At 38.8% G+C, this 23982-nt stretch overlaps 1 protein-coding gene across 1 annotated transcript in view; it reads left to right on the forward strand.

Moving 5' to 3' along the window:
* Nucleotides 1-23982, forward strand: part of ARMC2 (armadillo repeat containing 2) — a 139702-nt gene that overhangs the window by 35273 nt on the left and 80447 nt on the right. The window contains exons 5-8 of the mRNA XM_023543025.2: nt 9205-9278; nt 13319-13417; nt 18350-18525; nt 23003-23105. Coding sequence (XP_023398793.1) covers nt 9205-9278; nt 13319-13417; nt 18350-18525; nt 23003-23105 — 452 coding nt within the window. The remainder of the gene's footprint in view (nt 1-9204; nt 9279-13318; nt 13418-18349; nt 18526-23002; nt 23106-23982) is intronic.

A 23982-nucleotide genomic window follows, 5' to 3' on the forward strand; every position in this document is an offset into this window, starting at 1 on the left:
AGTAGCCTTGGTGGCACAGTGGTTCAGCACTCAGCTGCTAACTGAAAATTTGGTGGTTCGAACCCCGCAGCTGCTCCAAAGGAGAAAGATGTGACAGCCTGCCTCCATAAAGACTACAGCCTGGGAACCCCATGGGGCAGTTCTACCCTGTCCTGTAGCATCATTATGAGTCAGAATTGATTTGATGGCAATGGGTTTGGTTTTTTGGGTTAATAGAGATTAAAACATTTGTTGCCTGACCATTTATGGAAAAAGTTTGCTTACTCCTTCTATAAACAGCTTCTTAGTACTAAATTTGCCCACTTAAAACTAAAAAGTGACAGTAAATCATATTACAACTTTTACTAATTTGTACTGGCTCCTCAATTAGTCTGAACCAGTGATTCTCCTCTAGTATTTGCTAAAGTTAAAGGGAAATATTAGACAAATGGTATCTTAGTTATCTAGTGCTGCTATAACAGAAATTCACAAGTGGATGGCTTTAACAAACAAATTTATTTTCTCACAGTTTAGGAGGTTAGAAGTCCAAATTCAGAGCCCTGGCTCAAGGGAAAGGCTTTCTCTCTCTGTCGGCCCTGGAGGAAGGTCCTTGTTCTGGTTCCTTGGAGATCTCCATGTGTCCTGGGATCTATCTTACCCATCTCTTCTCTGCTCCCTTGTTTAATCTCTTTTATATCTCTAATGAGATTGCTCAGGAACACCGTGTACTAATCCTGCCTCATTAACATAACAAAGACAACAGTTCCCAAATGGGATTATAACCACAGGCCTAGAGATTAGGATTTACAATGTACGTTTTGGGGGACATAACTCAATCCATAACAAATGGGTAAAGATTTCTTGTTATTTAGAAATGTAAATTTTTAAAGTGTATCGTTTGAGAGCTTGATTGATTAAATTTTATTTCCAACTATTTGCTCTATGCTGGCTAGTAATATCTCTATTCATATCAGGTTTTTAACGTTTGTGTGATAGAGATAATATTTTAATTAAGCTGTACCCCAAGCAGTAAATTTGTTCAGAAGTTTAAGTGAAGTGATTATAATTAGTAGCATGTGGTTTCAATCAAGGCTTTCTTTAAAAACAAGAAGTTACTATGTTAATAAAGTAACTAATTTGAATCTACATAATCCTAAAAATGAAGTGTCTTTTTCCTAGGGCAGGAAAACTTCAGTTCAAAATTTGCTAAATTTTTTTAGTCATAAATATCTTTAAAATTTTCCTTTTCCATTTCTTTACATGTAATTTTTTCCAAAGTGAAAATAAATTTATTATTTTATTCTTTATTCCCACCACTCATCTGTCAGTTTATCATATTGTGGGGGCCTTTGTGTTGCTGTGATACTAGAAGCTATGCCACCAGTATTTCAAATACCAGCAGGGTCACCCACAGTGCATAGGTTTCAGCAGACTTATTCAGTCTGTATGCTGAGCAAATAATCCAAGAAACTGGACTATATGAGGAAGAACGGGGCATCAGGATTGGAGGAAGACTCTTTAACAACCTGTGATATTCAGATGACACAACCTTGCTCGCTGAAAGCGAAGAAGACTTGAAGCACTTACTAATGAAGATCAAAGACCACAGCCTTCAGTATGGATTATACCTCAACATAAAGAAAATAAAAATCTTCACAAGCAGACCAATAAGCACCATCATGATAAACAGAAAAGATTAAAGTTGTCAAGGATCTAATTTTACTTGGACACACAATCAACACCCATAGAAACAGCAGTCAAGAAATCAGAAGACAAACTGCATTGGGCAAGTCTGCTTTAAAAGATGTCTTTAAAATGTTAGAAAGCAAAGATGTCACCTTGAGGACTAAGGCGTGTCTGACTCAAGCCATGTCATTTTCAATCGCCTCATATGCATGCAAAAGTGAACAGTGAGTAAGGAAGACCGAAGAATTGAGTCATGGTGTTGGTGAAGAATATTGAATATACCATGGACTGCCAGAAGAACAAATGGATCTTTCTTGGAAGAAGTACAGCCAGAATGCTCCTTAGAAGCAAGGATGGCTAGACTTTGTCTCACATGCTTTGGACACGTTATCAGGATGAATCAGTCCCTGGAGAAGGACATCATGCTTGATAAAAGAGTCAGCAAAACAGAGGAAGACCCTCAAGGAGATGGATTGATGCAGTGGCTACAACAGTGGGCTCAAACATAGCAATGATTGTGAGGACGGTGCAGGACCAGGCATTGTTTCTTTCTGTTGTACGTAGGGTAACTATGAGTTGGAATTGACTCAGTGGCATCTAACAACGACAGTATTCTTAATTCCAAGTCTTTCCATTTAACCTATTTTTTAATACTTTTTATAGTTATTGCTCCAGACTATAGCCCAGGAGCCAAATTTGGCCAGCTGCCTCTTTTTTACAGCTCTCAAACTAAGAATCGCTTGTACATTTTTAAATCATTATATTTTAAATGGTTATAAAATACCTACATAATAGCCTTGATTTTGCCAGTGGCCCACAAAGCACAAATTATAAACTATCTGACCTTTTAAGAAAAATTTGCTAACCTAACTGAAGAATCTTAGTCATAATAATTGGAAAACCTGTCTGAATTATAGCAAAATCTGAATTGTAGAACATTTTTAAAGAAATATACTTTGGGATACATATAGTCCAGAAGTAGATGTTGCTTGACATCCCCCTTGCCAATGTGATTGATTCATGGATGGGCAGCAATTTCTTCATGTATGGCATTGTTTTGACTACAGCAGTTGGTTCTGGTTCTGCAGCTAGAGTAGAATGAAGTGGAATGAAGAACTCTTGTCAATGATTAGGGAGAGAAGGACTTGCAGATGAGTGGCCTGATACAGATGAAACAGAGGAAAGGCAGAGTTGAGAAAATTGCAGGAAGATGGAGCCAGAGCCCCGATCACACCATGTATACAGCCCACTCTACCTCTCAACTTTTTATTAAAAAAAAAAAAAAATTGCCATTGAGTTGATTCTAACTCGTAGTGACCCTATAGGACAGAACAGAACTGCCCCATAGAGTCTCCAAGGAGCGCCTGGTGGATTCAGAACTGCTGACCTTTTGGTTAGCAGCCATAGTTCTTAACCACTATGCACCAGGGTTTCCAGTGACCCTATAGTGAGCCAAAAAATTCCACTTATTAAGTCAGTTTGAATTAGCTTTTCGTTATTTGTAGGTGAAAATATCCACTAATAAAAAGGTATTATTTTGCCCCTAAGAAGAATTTCACAGAAGAACTTTAAGGAATAATTTCTGGAATCATTTTATTTTTGGTACATCAAGCATCATTGTAAGACATTTAATTATGGCTTTTAATAACATGGAACAGGAAGCTGAGAAGAAGAGCAATTATACTGTATGACTGAATGAAGCTCAAAGAACGTCTGATAGGCAGAGACTTTTTTTTGCCAAATATAACACTGTGAAATTTAGTAAGATTGAGTAAAGGTCCAACATGGATGGAAAAAAATCTGCCTTCACTGCTTATGTAAGAAAAGACAAGAACTGACTAGTACTGTGATGTGACCAACAAAACCACTAGCATAGTTTTGTTGTTGTTAGGTGCCATCGGGCCAGTTCTGATTCATAGCGACCATCCTCACAATCGTTGCTCTGCTTGAGCCCATTGTTGCAGCCACTGTGTCAATACATCTCATTGTGGGTCTTCCTCTTTTCTGCTGACCCTCTTCTTTACCAAGGATGATGCCCTTCTCCAGGGACTGATCCTCCTGATAATGTGTCCAAAGTATGTGAGACGTCTCACCATCCTTGCTTCTAAGGAGCGTTCTGGTTGTACTTTTTCCAAGACAGATTCCTTTGTTCTTTCAGCAGTCCATGATACATTCAGTATTCTTTGCCAACACCACAATTCAAAGCCATCAATTCTTGGATCTTCCTTATTCGTTGCCCAGCTTTTGTATGCATATGAGGCGATTGAAAACACCATGGCTTGGGTCAGATGCACCTGTAGTCTTCAAGGTGACATCTTTGCTTTTCAATGCTTTAAAGAGGCCTTTTGCAGCAGATTTGCCTAACGCAGTGCATCTTTTGATCTCTTGAATGCTTCTGCCATGGGTGTTGATTGTGGATCCAAATAAAATGAAATCCTTGACAACTCTTTTCTCTGTTTATCATGATACTGGTCCAGTTGTGAGAATCTTTGTTTTCTTTATGTGGAGGTGTAGTTTTAGACTATCTGAATATTTAGAATAACTCCTCTTTGTTCCTTAGGCTATACCTTTAGCTCGGTGCTAATTTCCAGACTTTAAAAGAGAGTCAGACAAACTGACACTCAGAGTAAATGAACAGGCTGATTTGAAGCCATATTTTATGGAGGAACGGTTGAAGGAACTGGAGATGTTTGTTAATGACATCAATGATGACAACAACAACAGTAATAATAAATATTTGTTGAGTACTTAATGTATGCTTGGAACTGTGCTAAGCAATTACACATTATATCACTTAATCCTCACAACAACCTTACGTTGTGAGAAGGTACTATTTTTTACCAGCCCCTCATATACTGTTGCAGCAGTACATTGACAGGGAATTGCCAGAAATTCAAGCCAGATTCAGAAGAAGACTTGAAATGAGGGATCTCATTGCTGATGTCAGATAGATCTTGGCTGAAAGCAGAGAATACCAGAAAGATGTGTTCCTTTGTTTTATTGACTGTGCAAAGGCATTCGACTGTGTGGATCATAATGTATTATGGACAACATTGCAAAGAATGGGAATTCCAGAATGCTTAATTGTGCTCATGTGAAACCTGTACATAGACCAAGAGGCAGTCGTTTGAACAGAACAAGGGGACACTACATGGTTTAAAGTCAGGAAAGATGTGTGTCACAGGTGTATCCTTTCACCATACTTATTCAGTCTGTATGCTGAGAAATGATCTGAGAAGCTGGACTGTATGAAGAAAAACAGGGCATCAGGATTGGAGGAAGACTCTTTAACAATTTGTGATATGCAGATGACACGACCTTGCTTGCTGAAAGCAAAGAGGACTTGAAGCACTTACTGGCGAAAATCAAAGACTACAGCCTTCACCATGGATTGCACCTCAACATAAAGAAAACAAAAATCCTCACAACTGGACCAATAAGGAACATTATGATAAACGAAGAAAAGATTGAAGTTGTCAAGGATTTCATTTTACTTGGATCCACAGTCAATGCCCATGGATGCAGCAGTCAAGATATCAAATGACATATTGCATTGGGTGCATCTGTTGCAGAAAACCTCTTTAAAGTGTTAAAAAGCAAAATGTCAATTTGAGAACTAAGGTGCATCTGACTCGAGTCGTGGTATTTTTAATCACCTCATATGCACGTGAAAGCTGGACAATGAATAAGGAAGACTGAAGAAGAATTGATGCCTTTGAATTATGGTGTTGGTGAAGAATATTGAATATACCACAGACCAAGACAAACAAATCTGTTTTAGAAGAAGTACAGCCAGAATGCTTCTTAGGAGTGAGGATGGCGAGACTTTGTATCACATACTTTGGACGTGTTATTAGGAGGGACCAGTCCCTGAAGGAGGACATTATTCTTGGTAAAGTGGATGGTCAGCGAAAAAGAAGATGACCCTCAGTGAGATGGACTGACACAGTGGCTGGAACAGTGGACTTAAACATAGCAACAACTGTGAGGATGGTGCAGGATAGGCAGGGTTTTGTTCTGTTGTACATAGGGCCACTATGAGCCGAAACCAACTCAGTGGCCCCTAACACCAACAACATATACAGATGAGAAAACCAAAGCTTAAGTTAAAAAAATTTTACCCAAGGCCACACAGCTAATAAATGGTAGCAACACGGGATTTAAACTATAGGAGTGCTGGCACAACATCTTTAAATATTTGAAATACTATCCAGAGGAAAAAGGAGAAAGTTTTGTTTCATGTGGCTCCCATTATTAGAACCAAGGCCAGTGGGTAGAAGTTACTGGGAGACAAATTTCTGTTGAGCATGAGGTCATCTATTTTTTCTCTGCTTTAGAGATGACCTTGAAGGAATTTTCTTTTCTTTATGCCTCTTTCTTCCCCACTCACTCTTACTGTGGAACTTCGGCCGTATTACGCAGAAACCCTGTTACGGTTACCCTGGCCAGATGGACGGTTATCCTCAGTCCTCATCTTCTTTGACCTGTTAACCATGCTTTCTTTCCCAAACACGCTTGGACTGCATGAGAGTATAGTTTGTTTCTCTTCTTTTTTGGACTCTTTCTTCCCTTTCTGTCCTTTATCATGAGTATTTCATGAGGCCTTGTCCTGAGCCTCTGGTATTTGGGCCACTCTTCTGATTATTTCTGGTCCCTGTGTACCACAACGATCTTTAACTGAGTTCTTTTTCTGATGTTGTAATGGTTCATTTTTTATCAGAAATTCAATATGGCAAAACCTAAAATTGCTTTACCCCTCAAATTGGCCTACTCCCTAACCCCCTACTTTCCCTTGATGGCAACCCTGCTATGCTATTTCCCCACGTCTACATTCTGTTCTTTCTCTGCCTAAAACCAACCACCAAATCCTATCAGCTTTTCATTTATAGGATGCCTTAAATTTGGTTCTTCTTCTCCAGTCCCACTGTGACCCCCAAATGGTTATTACTCATTAGCTGTCTCCAAGTCTCCTAAATGTTCTTGTCACTGCATAACCCTAAATATCATCACCTACATGTGTAAGAACCTATGACAGTTCCTTCTTGTCCATCAAATCAGGTCAACTGACTTACCCCAAGGTATTAGGCAGCTGTTCCCAGGACTTCCCAGAATAAACCTTCTATTCCTGTCTTGCTAACCCTGTGCAATAATCCCCTGCTCTGAGTATCAGGCTTCTTATGCTCCCTATTTACCTTTACTTAGGCTGCTACTCTGCTGAGAATACTGTTGTCATTTGCTCCAACCCTTTTTTCTTTCGAGGCCCACATAGAGGCCCACTTCTCCCACATACTAATCAGTTCCTTCTCAACATCTCTCTAGTTTTGTATCCTGCTGAATTTTACATTCATTTTAATTTTCTGTTTTAATAAGTTTCTGATTTCCTCAGGAGCCCTGGCAGCGCAGTGGTTAAGAACTCGGCTGCCAACCAAAACATTGGCGGTTTGAATCCATCAGCCACTCCTTGGAAATCCTATGGGGCAGTTCTACTCTGTCCTGTAGGGTCGCTATGAGTCAGAACGACTCAACAGCAGTGAGTTTGGTTTTGGGTTGATCTCCGCAAAGTAGATTTTAAACTTCTTCAGGGCCACGCTGTAAATGTTCTTTATACCATTAACATCTACAATTGGACTGCTTAGACAGGTGCTTAATAGATACTTGACTCAGAAAAAAAAAGCAAAAGAATATTGACCGTTTATTAAGTTCTTTAAATGTGCCGGTCACTGTCCTAAGCAGAGGGATTGCCCTCGTTTTAAGATGAGGAAACCAAGTCCAAGAGGTTAAGGTGCCCAAGGTCACAAAGCTGATAAGAGTTGGACCCAGGATTTGAGCCCAGGTAGTTTGGGTTCAGAGCCTGCACCTGCTCAGCCACTGCATATGATAAACATATAGAGCAAGAGTCAACTCTGTACTCTTCTTGTGAACTGGTAGGACCCAGCACTACCAAGCTTTCATCTATGATAAGAAAAAGAGCCCCTTTTTTCCCCCCTCCCAAGAAGGGGGGGGATACACAAATACGATATTAGACAGGAGCCTTGTTATTGGCCATGACCTCCAAAATGATCTTGCTTGATTTCAGTAGTTGTTTAGGACAAGTGTGTATATTGAAAGGAAAGTCTTGCCTCCATCGTTCTCAAACTTTCTTCTTATTTCTCTAGGTAATAACTGTAGGAACCTCCCTGGCCTCACACCCAGCTGAACTTTTGTTATTTTACCTTTTCATAGAATGGATTTTCTTTATTTTTGTTTTCTTTGAGATCTATTCCATCTGAAGCTCAACTCTGAGAGACTGACAATGAAGATCTCGTCCTCACATTCTTTGTTTGATGGGCTAGGGGTGTTTTGCCAGCAGATCTATGTTCTCACAGTCAACAGAAGTAAAGCAGTCATTTCAGAGGATTAAATTATTAGACATTTTGGAAGATTAGCTTTATCTTCTCTCTATTTTATAATAAAAGCAAGTATTAACTCAAGTGTCAAAAGATGACATGTTTATGGGAAAAAAAGACATCTGCAGAAGTTAATCTTGTGGTGGTAGAGGCCTGAGGGTGGAGAAAGTCTCATCACCCAGGAAGCACGAGCCGTGGAATACACATCTGGATGTTCCTGGGTGACCCTGGCCACATGCATACACGTTCTCTGAGGTTTCTGGAGAAAATTATATATTTGATGGCAGAAAGATTTTGTTTTTTCCTAAAACTTGCATTCTTACTCTCTCAGTGGTTTTACATTGGAATTTTGTACATCAGTATAAAAATTAGCATTTTTAAGTATCAGCTCTAGCTAAAGAGAAGTCGTATCCTTCACCGATGGTCTGTACAGTAAATATAACTGACTTAAAAATAACCCAAGCATAAAATCCTGCTTTGGCCAACCACCACTCTTTTATTTGGAAAACATAAAGTATATGTCATCTGGGACTGCCTGATGTGACCTCCAATTTTGTTAATATTTAAAATATTTCCAAGAATAAAGTATTTTCAGAGAATATTGATTCTATTAATTTTCTTTACTAGAGCCAGGACCCACAGTGATGTAGTAGTAGAATGTGCAGTGAACTAGAAATTACAAGACCTGGGTTCCAGATCTGACCCTGATGTGTGACCTTGGACACATCTGGCCAGTTTGGGACACAGTCTGCAAGGAGGGAGTAAGGTTTCTCCCAGCTCCCAAACGCTGGGCTTCTGTGAGTCAAGCATACCGGAGTTCTTTTTTATTGTAACAGTGACCTCTTGTGGCACATATCCTGTATCGGGTTTTTTTTTTTTTTTTTAATTTTCAAAGTAAACTTTGGGTTTTTACTTTTGTTGTTGTTTTATGTAGTAACTATATTTCATATCGTCAGGAAAACCTGACTTGTTTAAAAAGTCATAATTGGAAACCAGAAGCTGATTAAAACGGGAGGTAGAGCACCAAATCCCATTTTAGAAACAATTCTCTGTGATTTCTTTAGAAATTGCACATAGCTGACTCATGACATGTACAGAAAGAGCAATGCTTTGGTTTTTGTGCTGAGTCTTTTATATGTCCTCTTCCTCCTAGGGACCAGGAGAGGAGGCGTGCCCGGGCCTCGTCTTGCCCCAGCCACTCGGACCTGAGCCGACTAGAAACCACAGGTGAGGAGTCCTATTCTTAGAGGTCCGTCCCCAAGACCCCTTCCTGGACAGTGTCTGCGTCCGTGTGAAAAATATTGGCATTGAAGATGTCTGAGGTTGGCTCTCCGTGTGAAAACTCCAGAGCTTTGTCCAACTTGGTCACAGATCAACATTCATTTTTATAGTTTTGTTTTTCAAGACAGTCTTATAATTACCTAGCTCTGATTGCTCACATGTCTACAGATGAGTCTTTATGTTCTCACAGAAATTTCGTAAAAGCATTTCGAAATTTGCACAGCTTGACATCAACCTGAATTTTAAATCACTGCTCACTTAAGTGAAACTATATTAAGACAGGCCTTTTGGACTTTAAGCCACTTAATTGAGAAATATATAACAGTATAAATCACAGGCTAGAATTGGTACAAAATGTATTCATGCAATGGAATGTAGCAATTAGAAAATGAACTAGGGTATATTTATAATATTGAGTGAAGTAAGTAAACAGAATATTGAGTGAAAAAATTTAGTGCAAACACAATGACATGTATTGTTTATGGCTACAAATCTATGTGCTAGACATGTAAATCAAATAAGATAGCAATAAGCACTTAGTTTAGAGTGTTGGTTACCCCTGGAGACAGAGGTAGAAGGGGAATGGATCAGAGGGAAGGCATACAGAAGGTTTCAACTATATGCATAATGTTTTATTTCTTTAAAACAAGGAAACCAAACCAAACCCATTGCCATCAAGTCAATGACAACTCATAACGACCCTATAGGACAGAGTAGAACTGCCCCATAGGGTTTCCAAGGAGTGGCTAGTGGGTTCAAACTGCTGACCTTTTGGTTAGCAGCCAAGCTCCTAACCACCGCACCACCATGACTTCTTAAAACACGGAAGAGGAGCGAAAATATGGCAAAATGTTAATAATTTTTCCTACTTCTTGTAAGCTTGAAATATCTTGAAACACTGACAAAGAAAGGGGAGAAATTATATGAAACCAAACTAATATTAAGTAAAAATATATATTTTACTATCTTCAAAACTAATTTCTTACCAAATAAAATGATTTACATAGCGAATGGGAGTTTCTATAGTACTAAGGAAAATCTTAGATATACTGATTTCTGAGTCAGCATCGTTGCTAAGAATTTTACATTTATATGCTAAAAACATCAGCCAATGAACACAGTGTCAAGTTTTTGGGTCCAGAATTCAAAGCTGTGGTTAAGAATATAACCACTGAGACAGCAAAATCATTTTAAAAACATGCTGAAATTTTTTGTTTGACTTACCCAATTTCCTGTTGAATCATATATATATGTATATTTTTATATTTAGCAAACGGTGAACCGAGATGAAAGTGCTTTCTAAAATATTAAGTTGTTGCTCAAGACCGAGACAGACTATTTTGGTGGACCTTAAAGAAATAATCACATTATTCTGTGTTTCAGTTTCTAGAATAACTCAGGGTTGGTGTGTAAAATAGAATTTCTCTTGAGAGCAGAGGGACAGGGAAGGAGTCAGAGCGGGTAGAAATGTGAACAGGCAGTGGCCGGACACAACTGTATACACTGGGATTCCTGGGAGAGAGTTAGGAACAAATCCTTATATCACAGTATAGGGCTAACTTCTGCTCTGAGAAGATACAAGCCTCGGAAATATTTAGAAGGGCCCATGAGGGCCCTTCCTTTCCCAGGGTTAAAGGAACTGTTCTGCAGTTTCTGATTCACCCCTGTAATTCAGTTCTCCCTAGGGCGGGCATGTTTTGGATTTTGAGAAACTGGTTGATGATCGGGGTTTCTCATAGAGGTATGATCTTAAAAGAGCATATTGCACAGAAGTTGCTGATTTAAACTTACTGAGCTTGAAGTCAAATATTTAAGTGTGTCATCATAAATATTTGATGATTCAATTGATTAAATTATCGTTCTGGCTTATCATTTTTCTGGCTTTTCCCCTGCCTTAATGTGTGTTAATTTTATGGACTTTGAATATGTTAGTTATCTGGCAATATGAGCAACTAAGTTTTTTCTACTGCTTGAATATTCATGTTTGCTTTTGGAATCCATATCCGTATTTTATCAAAGTTAAGGCAGGCTCATAAAAGTAGTGATCCAAAAATTGGAGATGGTTGTGTACAGTCCTTTATCTGAAATCTCAAAAGCTCTGAAAGCTGAAGGATATTTCAAGATCATTTAGTGGCGGTACCTGACCTGAACTGATGGGAGGCCAGCTGCAGACTTTATTTCACTAGTGTGAATATCCGTATATTTTGCTAGAGTGCTGCCCCAGAAGACCCTGCTGAGGCGGTATGGCATATACAGTGTATGCATCATATTACTTTTCTAAAATCCAAAGAATTCTGAATCCCATAACACATCTGGCCCTGAGATTTGATTGTGAACCTGTACTGATGGGGACTGATTTTGTCCTAAAGACAATTCAGCTGAGTGTTTTCTGGCGAATTCTTGCTTATAGGTTAGACAGATTATCCTCAAGCATGCTACTAAGACAGCACCAGAGCTGTCTTATGGTGGCTTTGTTGACAACTCTTTTCTGTTTATTTTTGTGGCTGGAGTACTCTTTGATGCCTAGTTTGCATAGGTCACTGTTGGTGCCAGGACGATTTGATAAAAGGCAAGTCTTGACTTGCTGCAACTGAGAGTGGCCATTTGCAGCACCAGGGGGCATTAGGGAAGCCCTGTGTTTTGGGCAACATAGTAACTTGTGTAGCCTTCCTGCTTCCCCTGGTGATGTTATCACAGTGCATTTGGAACATTTCTCATTGGATGGTTTGAGGATTCATTTCCGACATCTCAGTTTTATACAGATAATTGAGAAGAGACTTTATTGGATTCCTTGTTGCAGGTAATTTAAAGTGTGTCAAGAAAATATTAATACAGATACCTTCTAAGGCTTAGATACACACATACATTTAATAAGTTTTGCATATTTTTTCTGTCTTCAAGAATGATACAAGTGTACTAGAGGTTGGGGAAAGTACAGAAGAGCACATAAAAGAAATTAGTAACCCATAATCCCAGTACTTAGAAATAAACCTTGTTACTCCATTTTACAAAAAGTGAAGCAACTTGCCCAAAGTCACCCAGCTAGTAGGGTTCAAGCCTTCAAACCCAGACAGTAACTCTAGAACCTGTGCTCTTAACGGGCCTTATATTGCCTCCCTGGTAAGCTCGTCCTTTTTTTTTTTTTTTAGCTAAAACAAGATCACTGATGGAGGTGGGATTAGAACTGAGATGTTTGCCCCCAGAGTCTGGGCTTTCCTACTATACTACATGAAATTACTTGGCTTTAAGAGCCCTAGGGGTGCAATGGTTAAGCACTTACCTACTTAACTGCTCGACTAGTTAACGAGAATGTTGGTGAACCCACCCAGCAGCTCTGCAGTAGAAAGATTTGGGGATCTGCTCCTGTAAAGCTTACAGCCTAAGACAGCCTATGGGGCAGTTTTACCATGTCATGTAGGGTTACTATGAGCTGGAACCCACTCAACAGCAACCAACAGCAGCAATAGCACTGAGCCCATAGTGGTATGCACACTTTACTTTTTATGGAAAGGAAAGTCCCGCCAGGCTTTCCTTTTAGGTATTATTTTATTAAACATTTTCAAAATCCTTATTCTTTATAGTTCTGTAGTTATCTATTTATTCTACATTACCCCAGCACCCTGGAGTGACCCAGCAGGGAAGGCCCACGGCTGGTGGGTCCTGGCAAGGGTATGGAGAGCTTGTCATTTATTTATATTATTCTACCTTACAGAGGAATAAGTTTAAGTAAAAAAAAAAAATACAAGAAGTGTCCAAATGATATTTCAAAGTTCTGATTTCTTTACATTATCTTGTCTGAGTTTAATTTGGGATGATTTGATTAGGAGACCTGTAGTTTTAATTTCAGTTAGTAGGGCTTAGGGGACAACATATAATTTAATTCTTTGGTTGTTAGTTTTAGTGATGAGCAGTAAAGACTTGTGGGTATGCCCCAGTTACAACTCCTTTTTTCACGGCTTGTCCCTTGCTCTGAGTTTCTTTTGCAGGCTCAAAAGCCGACTTGCAAGAAAAGGACACAGAAAAAGAAGTAGATGAAGTCTTCTGGAATACAAGGATTGTACCGATTTTGCACGAATTAGAGAAGGGTAAAAAAAAAAAAAAAGTTTTTGTCTTAAATGGAAAACACCCATAGTTGCCCTGATATTTTTAGTATACCTTGACTGTCATCGTTTCTGTGAACATGTTCAAAAACAAATGAAATGGTCTGTTTTTTACTCAATAACGTGTCTATATGGAGTCGCTGGGTGGCGCAATTGGTTAAGCACTTGGCTACCAACCAAGAGGCCGGAGGTTTGAATCTACTCAGAGGCACCTCAGAAGAAAGACCTGGCTGTCTACTTCTGAAAGGTCACAGCCGTTGAAAACCCGAAGGAGGACAGTTCTCCTCTGACACACAAGGAGCCTCCGTGAGTTGGAGTCACCTCAGCAGCAACCGTTTTTGTTTTTAATGCACCTATTAAATGTTGCACATAAGCCTTGTTTTTAGTGAGTAAAATTACATTTTAATTGTACCAAGACAGCCTAATTTTAAAATTCCCTTTATAATATAAGTGATCACCTCTTCTGCCTGAGAAATTCTGGCTAGATCTTTCTTGTTCATGCAAGAAAGTGAAAGATTAAAACCAGTTTCGGGCCTCTGAAACTTTGACTGAGACTTATATTCTGGCATCCGTGGCAGATGTGCTCATGCTCTTCTAAGTCCACATATGTGTGTGTGTCCTCCTTTCCTGAGGTTGAGCACATCTTTTAGGGGTGCACTCCTCGGGAGTGCGGGAAGTGGCCTAGAATGTGCCCAGCACCCTGGAGTGACCCAGCAGGGAAGGCCCACGACTCGTGGGTCCTGGCAAGGGTATGAAGAGCTTGTCAGAGGAATCTCCTCCCCCTCCACGCTTCTCAGATGCTGTTTGTGAAGTTGAAATGGACTCCTTTTAGCTGTGGTTGCAGCCTGTCTTAGTTACCTAGTGCTGCTGTAACAGAAATACTACAGGTGGTTGGCTTTAATGAACAGAAATTTATTCTCTCAGCTTAGGAGGCTAGAAGTCTGAATTCACGGCGCCAGTTCCAGAGGAAGGCTTCTTTCTCTGTTGGCTCTGGGGGAAGTCTTGGCATCAATCTTCCCCTGGGTCTAGGAGTTTCTCAGTGCAGGGACCCCAGGTCCAAAGGATGTGCTCCACTCCCAGCTCTTCTTTCTTGGTGGCAGGAGGTCCCCCTCTCTCTGCTTTGTTGTTTAATCTGTTTTATATCTCAAAAGAGATTGACTCAAGATAAAACCTAATTCTGTAGATTGTGTCCTGCCTCATTAACATAACTCCCTGTAATCCTGCTTCATTAACATCACAGAGTTTAGGATTTACAACAACTAGGATAATTACATCAAATCACAAAATGGAGGATAACCACACAATACTAGAAGTCATGGCCTAGCCAAGTTGACACATGTTTTTGGGGACATAATTCAATCCATAACATAGCCCTAGGGCCAATCACAGTGTCTGACACACAGGGCACAGTAGGCCCTCAGTAGGAGTTATTGTGTGGATGCTCCTTGGATGAGTGAACCACCATGGTAGCCACAGGAAGACACTGTAAGAGAAGCAAGGTAAAGAAGTCCTTCCCAGCAACCCAATAGGGAAGTCATGCAAAAGATCTACTTCTTAAAGTGTTCGAATGACCTGACCCCTTGGTGACTCCCTTTTGGTGCCTGACTGTGTTCATGGTTGAGTGGCAGAGCCCTAAACAGGGTTTCTAGTCATGTGTTGCTAGTAAGCATATGACTATGGGGAAATTGCCCAGTTTCTGTGGGTAGGAGCATCTTTACCCGCCAAAGAGGGGTGAACGAGCCTAGATTATCTCCAAAGTGCTCTGCAGCTCACAGGTCCTTAGAGTATGAACGGATGACTTCTCCCCTCTATAGTCACTAATTCTCACCCCCATATTAATGTGCCAGGTTAACTTTGAGCTGTTTTTAGAAAACTAGTGAAAGCAGTCATCTAGACAAGGATGAAAAAAGAAAACGTGTTAGGAAATACTAAATGGGGAGAATGGGTCAGTAGCACAAAGGTCTATCTTGGATGAGATCTTCAGCATGAAGAATTGAAAGAGGGCACTGAGGCTCTGCCATCATGGGTGGAGAATTGAAAGAAGTTGGGGTTTGTAAGAGAATTATTAAACACGGAAATGTGGCGTCTCTCCCCACAGCCAACTCTTAAGAACAGCCAATGGCAACAGCAGGGACTGGATTACTTGACCCTTCCTTGAGAGTCTTTTTTCTTTTCTTTTAATTTTGGCATAATTTCAGACTTGCAAAAATGTTGCAAGTATACTACAAAGTATAGTACAATGAAACCTTGAGAGCCAGAACTTGATGGGACTGCCTTGTTTTTCCGGGTCTAGCAAGTTTTCTGCCTTTGACAGGGTGCAGTCTTCCCACTTTTCTATAGCATGTCTTACCATGTTTTAGTGGGACATATTTTAGCTTTCCTCCTCTGACAGGTTTCTGCCTTACACAGATTCCAGCTTTCTCAGGTTTTACTGTAATAAAAGAATCTGTGTACTCTTCACCCAGATTCCCCAAATATTAATATTTTACCATATTTGCTTTATCATTCTGCTCCTCCTTTCCCTCGTCACACACACACACATGCAAATTTTTTTGTTTTGTTTTTAGCCATTTGAGAACAAGTTGCAGACATGATGCCACATACCCCTAAATACTTTTGCCTGCATTTTTACCAAAAAAAAAGTATTCTCTTACATATCTGGAAATTATAACTGGTACAATACAACACAAACCATATTCAGATATTGCCAGTTGTCCCAATAACTTCCTTTATGAGAAAAGAAAATCCTGGATCACAAGTTGTAATTAATTGTCTTGTCTCTTTCATGATCTTGAACCAATTATTTTATAAAATGCCCTACAATTTGGGTTTGTCTGATATTTTCTCACGATTAGATCCAAGTTAGGCATTTTGGCGGGTGCTGTGTCCTTCCTGGTACATCTTGTCATGATGCTAATTTGTTGCCTTACTGATGATGTTAACTTTGATCACTTGGCTAAGAAGGTGTCTGCCAGGTTTCCCTCCTGTAAAGCTGCCATTTTTCCAGGGCTTCGAACAGGTTCATTCTTGTTCAACTCCTTTCATCCTGGGGAAGCTTGTTAAAATGTAGATTCTGATTCAGTATATCTGGCATGGAAATGCAAATTCTCAGCAGATGGTTGAACCAGAAAGAGCCAGTTTGAAGCCCTGTATTTTTCATTTGTAATTAATACATACTTTGTGGGACGAAGCTACTTTGAGACAATGTTACTGTCCTGTTACTACTCATGAAACTTTCACCCATGATCTTTAGCCTTTTGAAAATCTTGATAACTCTTAGACTCAAGTTGTGTTTTGAGGCTGTGTGGCATTTGTAACAATCCAATTGGTATAAAGAATTCATTTGATCAATAGTTTAAAATTTGACACTTGAGCCCCCCTTTTAAATACTCTTTTTAAGCTAAAATAACTACTAATGAGTAGAACTCACCAAACTGAAGAGTTTGTAGAGGGAAGTGTTAGAAAAATACCTCGAGAGCCACCCACTGGCAGCGAGTGGCCCATAGCCTAGACTTACGGTTTGTGAAGAAACTGCCGGTCACAAAAGAATAAAACAACAAAACAAAAGTATTTCTTACAATAGAATTCAGGTTTTCCCTTTATTTAAAGTTAGGCTAAGTCATTTCCCATCAATTCATTTATTTAAGTGCATAACTGAAAGGCATTGAAGGTTACTTAGCTATTGAGGTTTAAAATTTTTTCTTAGATGTTATTGTTGAAAAGAGCTAAAAATGGCCTGAGTCATTTCCTTCTGCAGGCACACACTTCCTCTATGTGGGCTTTTAAGAACATATTATGGCATTTATTTAAGATTAGTTTCCTACTTTTAAATTTTGTGACGGAATCTACCAGAGGCTTTTTTTTTCCCCCAACTGAATAACTTATAGCTGGGATTCTTATAGTCCCCTTATTTCTACTTTATATGCTTTTATTCCTTGTATACCTACTAGTGTGGCTATCACTTTCAAAAACTGCTTTCATCAGAATTCTAAATATAAAATGTTCGACATCTCCACGATTCCAAACTTTTCTTTTTATACACCTCTTTTCTAATAACTGCCCCTAATAATGATAGATCTGGTGACATTCTGAGATTTTGTTCTATTTGAATCCTGTTTTCTCAGATGATGAGCATTATTCTCATGAAAAAAATATTGATCATTCTCATCAACAGATATGTTAGAAATTGAATATGTATAAAATTACATTACACGTTCTCATCGTATCACGCACTATTGATACAAAGATATGTAATACATGGTTCCTACTGACTTAGCATGACATTCATTTGAGGGCATCTGACATATAATACAACGTACACATATACACATGAATGTGAAAAATAAATAACAATAACCCTTTGTCCTTGAGGCAATTCCTACTCATAGCGACCCTATAACAATACAAGGTAGCATTTGTTGAATGGTGCATCTCTTCGGGAGGAGTTGGAACATAAAAAGAGTCTTGAAGGACCTCAATCAGTAGAAACGAGGGTGAGGAGAACATTCCAGGCCATTGGAGCTATGTTGCAAAGGGTTGGAGGTGGAAATGGAAGTGGTATCATTCCATGAGACTGAATAGAAAGAGGATGGGCTGAGATGGAGGGCAATGGCATAAAGGAAACCAGCTGAAATAGGTGACATTTCCATTCTTCAGTACACTCTTAGAAAGACTGTGTACTACAGCTAAACTTGACTTATTAGTACATAAGTCATCATGGTAGGAGATGGATCAAAGAAATGAAAATAAAAATTCTCAGATGGAAGTGATAAGAGAAGGGGAAAATACAGTTTAGGAATTTGAGGATGTCCAGGGGAATAATTATGGGACTTTTACTTATACCGTCTGTGTTTGATCCACTTGAAAAATTGACCTTAAATAGTAAGTGTTGCTTTACTCTCTTTGCTCTTGTGACAGAAGAAAACATTGAAACTGTTTGTGCTGCTTGCACACGACTTCACCATGCTTTAGAGGAAGGAAACATGCTTGGAAATAAGTTTAAGAGAAGAAGTATTCTCCTGAAGACCCTATATAAACTAGTTGATGTTGGTTCAGACTTGCTCAGCCTAAAACTTGCAAAAATTATTCTAGCAGTAAGTTTTTCATTCCTCTGGTTTGACACATAAAAGCTTTGTTTAATGCCTTGTTTGTAAATATTATAAAGAAGGTTAGAAATTCAGCGCCTTCGTTTAGAACCTTAAAAAAAAAATGAAGGTAATAATCTGACATCCTCGAATTTGACTAGAAAGTACTATCTAAGGAACTAAAGCTGAGTACAGAGAAAATGTTCAAATAAACTTTTACATTTGGAACTGTGACTATGTTTTGAAAAAACTCTAACAATAGGCAAATACATTCATAACTGTTGCTCAAGTAACTTGACTGAGACCTGTATCAGATATTGCAGGCTGTGGTTTCTGCCCTCTGACTTCTGCTGGGTACTTACTCTGTCATGAGATTTAATAAATAACTTAAGATAACTCGGGCCATGGACACAATGGCCAGGTGCTTTATGAACCAGCTTGAAAAGAGAAACTGCTGCATGTGGTCATGGGAAGTTCCCCCTCTGTGATTGTAAAGCCTCCCTGAGGTGTTAGAAGAAAAAGCCAGACACCAAATAAAAGTCTGTAGAAACTCGGTCTCAAACAAAATGATATCATTGTTTGAGGGGAGCACTTTCTTGTCACAGCCATAAACAGTTGGAAACCAAAAGATAAGACACATATATTACAGAGTGTTCTAAGAGAGCCGCTAAAACAAATAAATGAAGCTTTGTTTACCTGGTTTCATAAAAGTAAAAGCTTTTATGTTAACGCCCCGTAATTCATATGATTTGAAATCTTAAAGTACACAGTGAAGGTAAGTGTTGGCATACTTACTAATAGTTTAATAAGAGCATCCACAGTTTCTCATTTTGATAATGACATCTTCCTGAAGCAGAACATCTTACATGTAATCTTTTGGAGAGGCTGCATTCTTATTTAGCTGTCACCGGAAACAATCCAGCCTCTTTTAAATTGTAATATGTGTCTCAGAAGGCAAGATTTCTTTGAAATAGTGATTTCACTGGTATTTTCATTTCCCCCCTCTGTTGAGGATATTTGATTAATTAGCTTTAATTAAATAAAAAGAACACAAACCAAAAAGAGGAATTAAAGTTAAAAAAAAAAATGTAAGGAGAAAATGAAAAGGTATCTGCATGCCCACCCCTCTCCCTCACTGGCCCTGGACTCAGGGCGCCAGCTTGGCTGGAAGAGCCCTCGTGAGAGGCTGGAGTCCTCTGCCCACGCAGTTGCCCTGGGGCGGAACCAGGCGGCCAGCTGCCCGGGGCTTACTGTTCCTTTTTTCACCTGCGTCTTAGAAATTTTGCTCCGAATATACCAAGCCAAAAAAAAAAACCCTTTTTCTTAGAGAAAATGTCATGAACTTGCTAATGTTTTATAGAGAAAATATCATCTTGGTTATTAGGGTGTCATTCAAATTAATTATATCCATGGCACAATTTAACTACTTCAGGGCAAAAGGCTAAGTGATCTGCCAAGCAGTGAACACATTCAGAACTAACACATGTGATTAGGTGCAGCCCTCTGCCTGGCACTGACCACCTTGCTGAATCAGGGGCCAGACGGGAATAGGCGAACCCCAGAATGCAGAGATGGCTAGGTCCTCCTTTCTGACTAACTATAGAGAGCCACAAAGTCAGAAGGGGCCTTCCAGTCCAACTTCACTGAATCTCTTGGAGCATTCTGGGCAAAATGTTGTTTAGCTTAGACTGTAGAGATGGGGGTCCCGGTAAATTTCAAGACGATCTTATTAGAAATAGCCATTGGAAAAGAAATTTTTAGTAACTTCTTTCTGCCAGTATTTCATCTACCAGTATGTATAGGTTAAAATTTTCAGTGAGCATTATGTTAGTTGTTCTGGTTAATGCATTCTTTGGTTAGGTGGGAATTTGCCAGACAGCCATTTCAATTTTAACCTTTTTATTGAAAAATCTTGCAAAAACATATCTGCCTACATTAAGTTTTTTAAAAAGAATAAAAACATATATACAGTATGAATGCAGTTGAATTCTGGAGGGGAAAAAACCCAGTACCCTATGCGCAGCAGGGAAAAAAAGAAGAGAAATATGAATATGTCAGCAGTGACTATACACAGTGTTAGCATTATAGGTGATTTAAAAATTTTTCTTCTTTAAGTTGCCTAAAATGCTTTCCGTAGACTAAACTACAATTTTTAACAGAGGAAGAAATTATCTACTACAAGAGCCTACTTGTGCTAGAGACCCTTCTTGAGAAGAATAAAATAAAGCCCCTGCCTTCTCTGGCTGACTGTAGCAAGGGAGAGAGACTGTAAACACAATGCCAGAGGGGATTCATGGGTTCTGGGGGAAGAAAATAAAGCAGAGTAAAGGGAATGGGGAATGATGGGAGACAGAGTTGTTTTATGTGACGTAGTCTGTATTCCTTACATATAATTTAACATTTTATTATCTCATGTCTCAAACTCATAATTATGAATTATAGTTATCTCTGGGGAAAGTATACGGAATTGCTTTCAATATAAACTGACCTTACAGCACGCCTGGACAGTGTTGTAGGTATTTTATTTTATTTTTAGTGAACTCTCTGACACAGATTTTTTGTTGTTGTCCTTTGCCACTTTTTCACTAAAAATGTTAAGAGTGGGGGGAGGAGGAGTTATGTTAGTTTTATTCATTTATTTATTTTTTGACGAGTTTTATTAAGCAATTAATACATGCACCACACAGAGAATAATGAATCATGGTTTTGACATCAAAGAGCTCACAATATATGTATATCCACTGATGTAGAATTTTTGCCTATTAAGTCAGCTTATTTTCTCTTTTGCTCTAAATGATATTTTTAAAACACCTGATCATTAAAATTTAGAAAAGTTCCTGTTTGCTTTTTTCTTCCAGCGAACAGAAGGGCTCTCCGTTCTGCCATGCGTTGCAGTTTCTGAGGCTTCCATAACGTGCTTCTCCGACTTTAAAGTGTGATCCAATCACCTGGTTGGATCTGGTTCAGATTCTGGTTCAGGAGCCCTGGTGGTGCAGTGGTTAAGAGCTACAGCTGCTAACCAAAAGGCTGGCAGTTAGAACCCTCCAGCCACTCCTTGGAAACCCTATGGGGCAGTTCTACTCTGTCCTGTACGGTCACTATGAGTCTGAACTGATTCGACCTCAGTGGGGTTTTGTTTTTTCTAATACACGCCCAGGTGATGTCAAGATGGTTTATGTGACATGTCAGAGGCACAGACTGCAAAATGAGAATGACAACACCTAATATGCAGAGTTGCTCTGAGATAACCTATATATAAGTGCCCAGTGCAGGGGCTGGCCCTGAAGCTGCTCCATGGGCAATGCTCCCCCTTCCCCTCCAGCACGGGGCCGGCCATCTTGGTATCTCCTACAGTGTACAGCACAGTGCCCACAATAGGAGCTCACTAAATATCTATGAATCAAACAACACAGAATGAATCTTTTAAAAATTTGTGTGACAAATTCTTTCTTTACTCACTGGAAACTAATTTTAAAAAATATTAAAGATAATTAGTTTTAGTGATAAAAAATATCTGTAATGCCATCCTTGTCACACAGATATTTGTTCAGATGACCTCATCCCCTCAAACATATTTTTACAGTGTTGCAATGAGAGCACAGAATATTTTCATCTGATAGTAGATGAATGCTTCTCCCTTTCAACATGGTGTCTACAGTTATAATCTATGTGAGTGCTTAACAGTGAATAGGACTGATGTTCCACAGTTTGTTAAACTTTTCCCCAGTATTGGACATTTAGGATAGTTTTATTTTGTTTTTTAATATTTTAGATAAATACACAGCTAATTTAGAATATTTGATTCAGTTAGTCGTCCTATATGGTGCTTTTAACAAAGGGTACTTCCTCATTGCCCTTATGCTTAATTTACGTGGATATTTTAGTATGCTTTACAAGGTAATTTTAAACTTTGAACGTTACTTGTGGTTATCTCAATGCATTATAGAAATAGCCTTCAAAAAATATGTATTTTTTTTATCTAATCAAACAGCATTACATTTATATTTTATTGTACATGAATGATAAAGAAGTTAGTACTTTTCCCCATTCTTTGCTTTCTGTCACCCCTGCTATGGTTTCTTTTCTAAATTAGTTAAATCTGAAATTCTGTTATCCCTCTTCTTTCACTTTTGTGTTTTTAAGCAATTACTCCATTTGTTTAAATTTATCAACATTATACCCCCTTTCTTCCTCACTCTTTAAAAAGTAACCAGTAATCTCACATATGATACTAAATGAAGTAAGAAATAATGTTGATTTTTAAAATGTGCTTACTGTAAAGATAGTTTATATTTACTGCCATCGAGTTACATATCGTACTTGGCAAATATGTGGCCTAAACCTTTGAAAGTTGGCTTCTGTAGAATTTTTACTTATGTTCTAAAAGTGGTCTTGCTGCATTTTTAAAATAGATGTTTGTGTTAAAAAAAATTATGGCATACCTTGATTTCCCTTTGCAACAGAAATGTGTTTTCTTTCTCTGCAGCTTAAAGTGAATAGAAAGAATCTTCTTAATGTCTGCAAACTTATATTTAAAATTAGCCGGAGTGAGAAGAATGATTCTCTGATTCAAAACGACAGCATTCTGGGTGAGTATCTTCCAGCTTCGCCATGAGCCAATGTTGTACTTGAGTACAAATGAAATGTTTGAAAAGTTTTAATGATAGTTAGAATATCTTATTTACTAGTAGAATGCCGAAATTATGTAATGCTTATTTTTGCTCTGTCCCTGTCTGTGTTTTCCACGTTCAGTTTAAGGCAGCTTAGAAGGGTAGTTAGCTCTTGTATTTTATTTTATGCCTGTAATAACCATATGTGGGTTTACAAAGTGTTCCCTATTTAAAAATTCGTTTCCTGTACTTGGATTTACTATTAGAAAAAAATGCAGTTAGTAGTATTTGTCATAATTGAAACATTCTTTTGACATACTCAAAAAAAAAAGTGGCCGTTGAGTCACTTCCGACTCACATCAACCCTATAGTCCAGAGCAGAACTGCTGACCTTTTGGTTAGCAGCCAAATGCTTAACCACTGCACCACCAAGGCACCATTTTGATAGACTAGGAATGACTAAAAACTTGTAAGGCATCTCTTGTGCAGAACTTTGACATCAAAATGTTTCAAATATGTCGGTGGAGGAGAAGTTTTATTATGTTCTAACTACCTGGCTAGCAGGTCCCTGGGTGGTATAAATTGTTTGTGCACAACTACTAGCCCCGAGGTTGGTGGCTCAAACCAGCTGAAGGGCACACTGGAAGAAACACCTGGTGATCTGCTTACATTAAGATTACAGCCAAGAAAACCTTACGAAGCAGTTCTACTTTCTAACACCTGGGGTCACCATGAGTCGGCTTTGACTCGACAACAATGGGTTTGTTTTGTTTTGTTTTATAACCTAGCTAGTAATGCCTAATTCTTGACAAAACCCTAAATAATTAAGATGCTTAATAGTTACCTAAATAGAAAT

This window comes from Loxodonta africana, chromosome 1 (assembly GCF_030014295.1).
Source record: "Loxodonta africana isolate mLoxAfr1 chromosome 1, mLoxAfr1.hap2, whole genome shotgun sequence".
NCBI classification, from domain to species: Eukaryota; Metazoa; Chordata; class Mammalia; order Proboscidea; family Elephantidae; genus Loxodonta; species Loxodonta africana.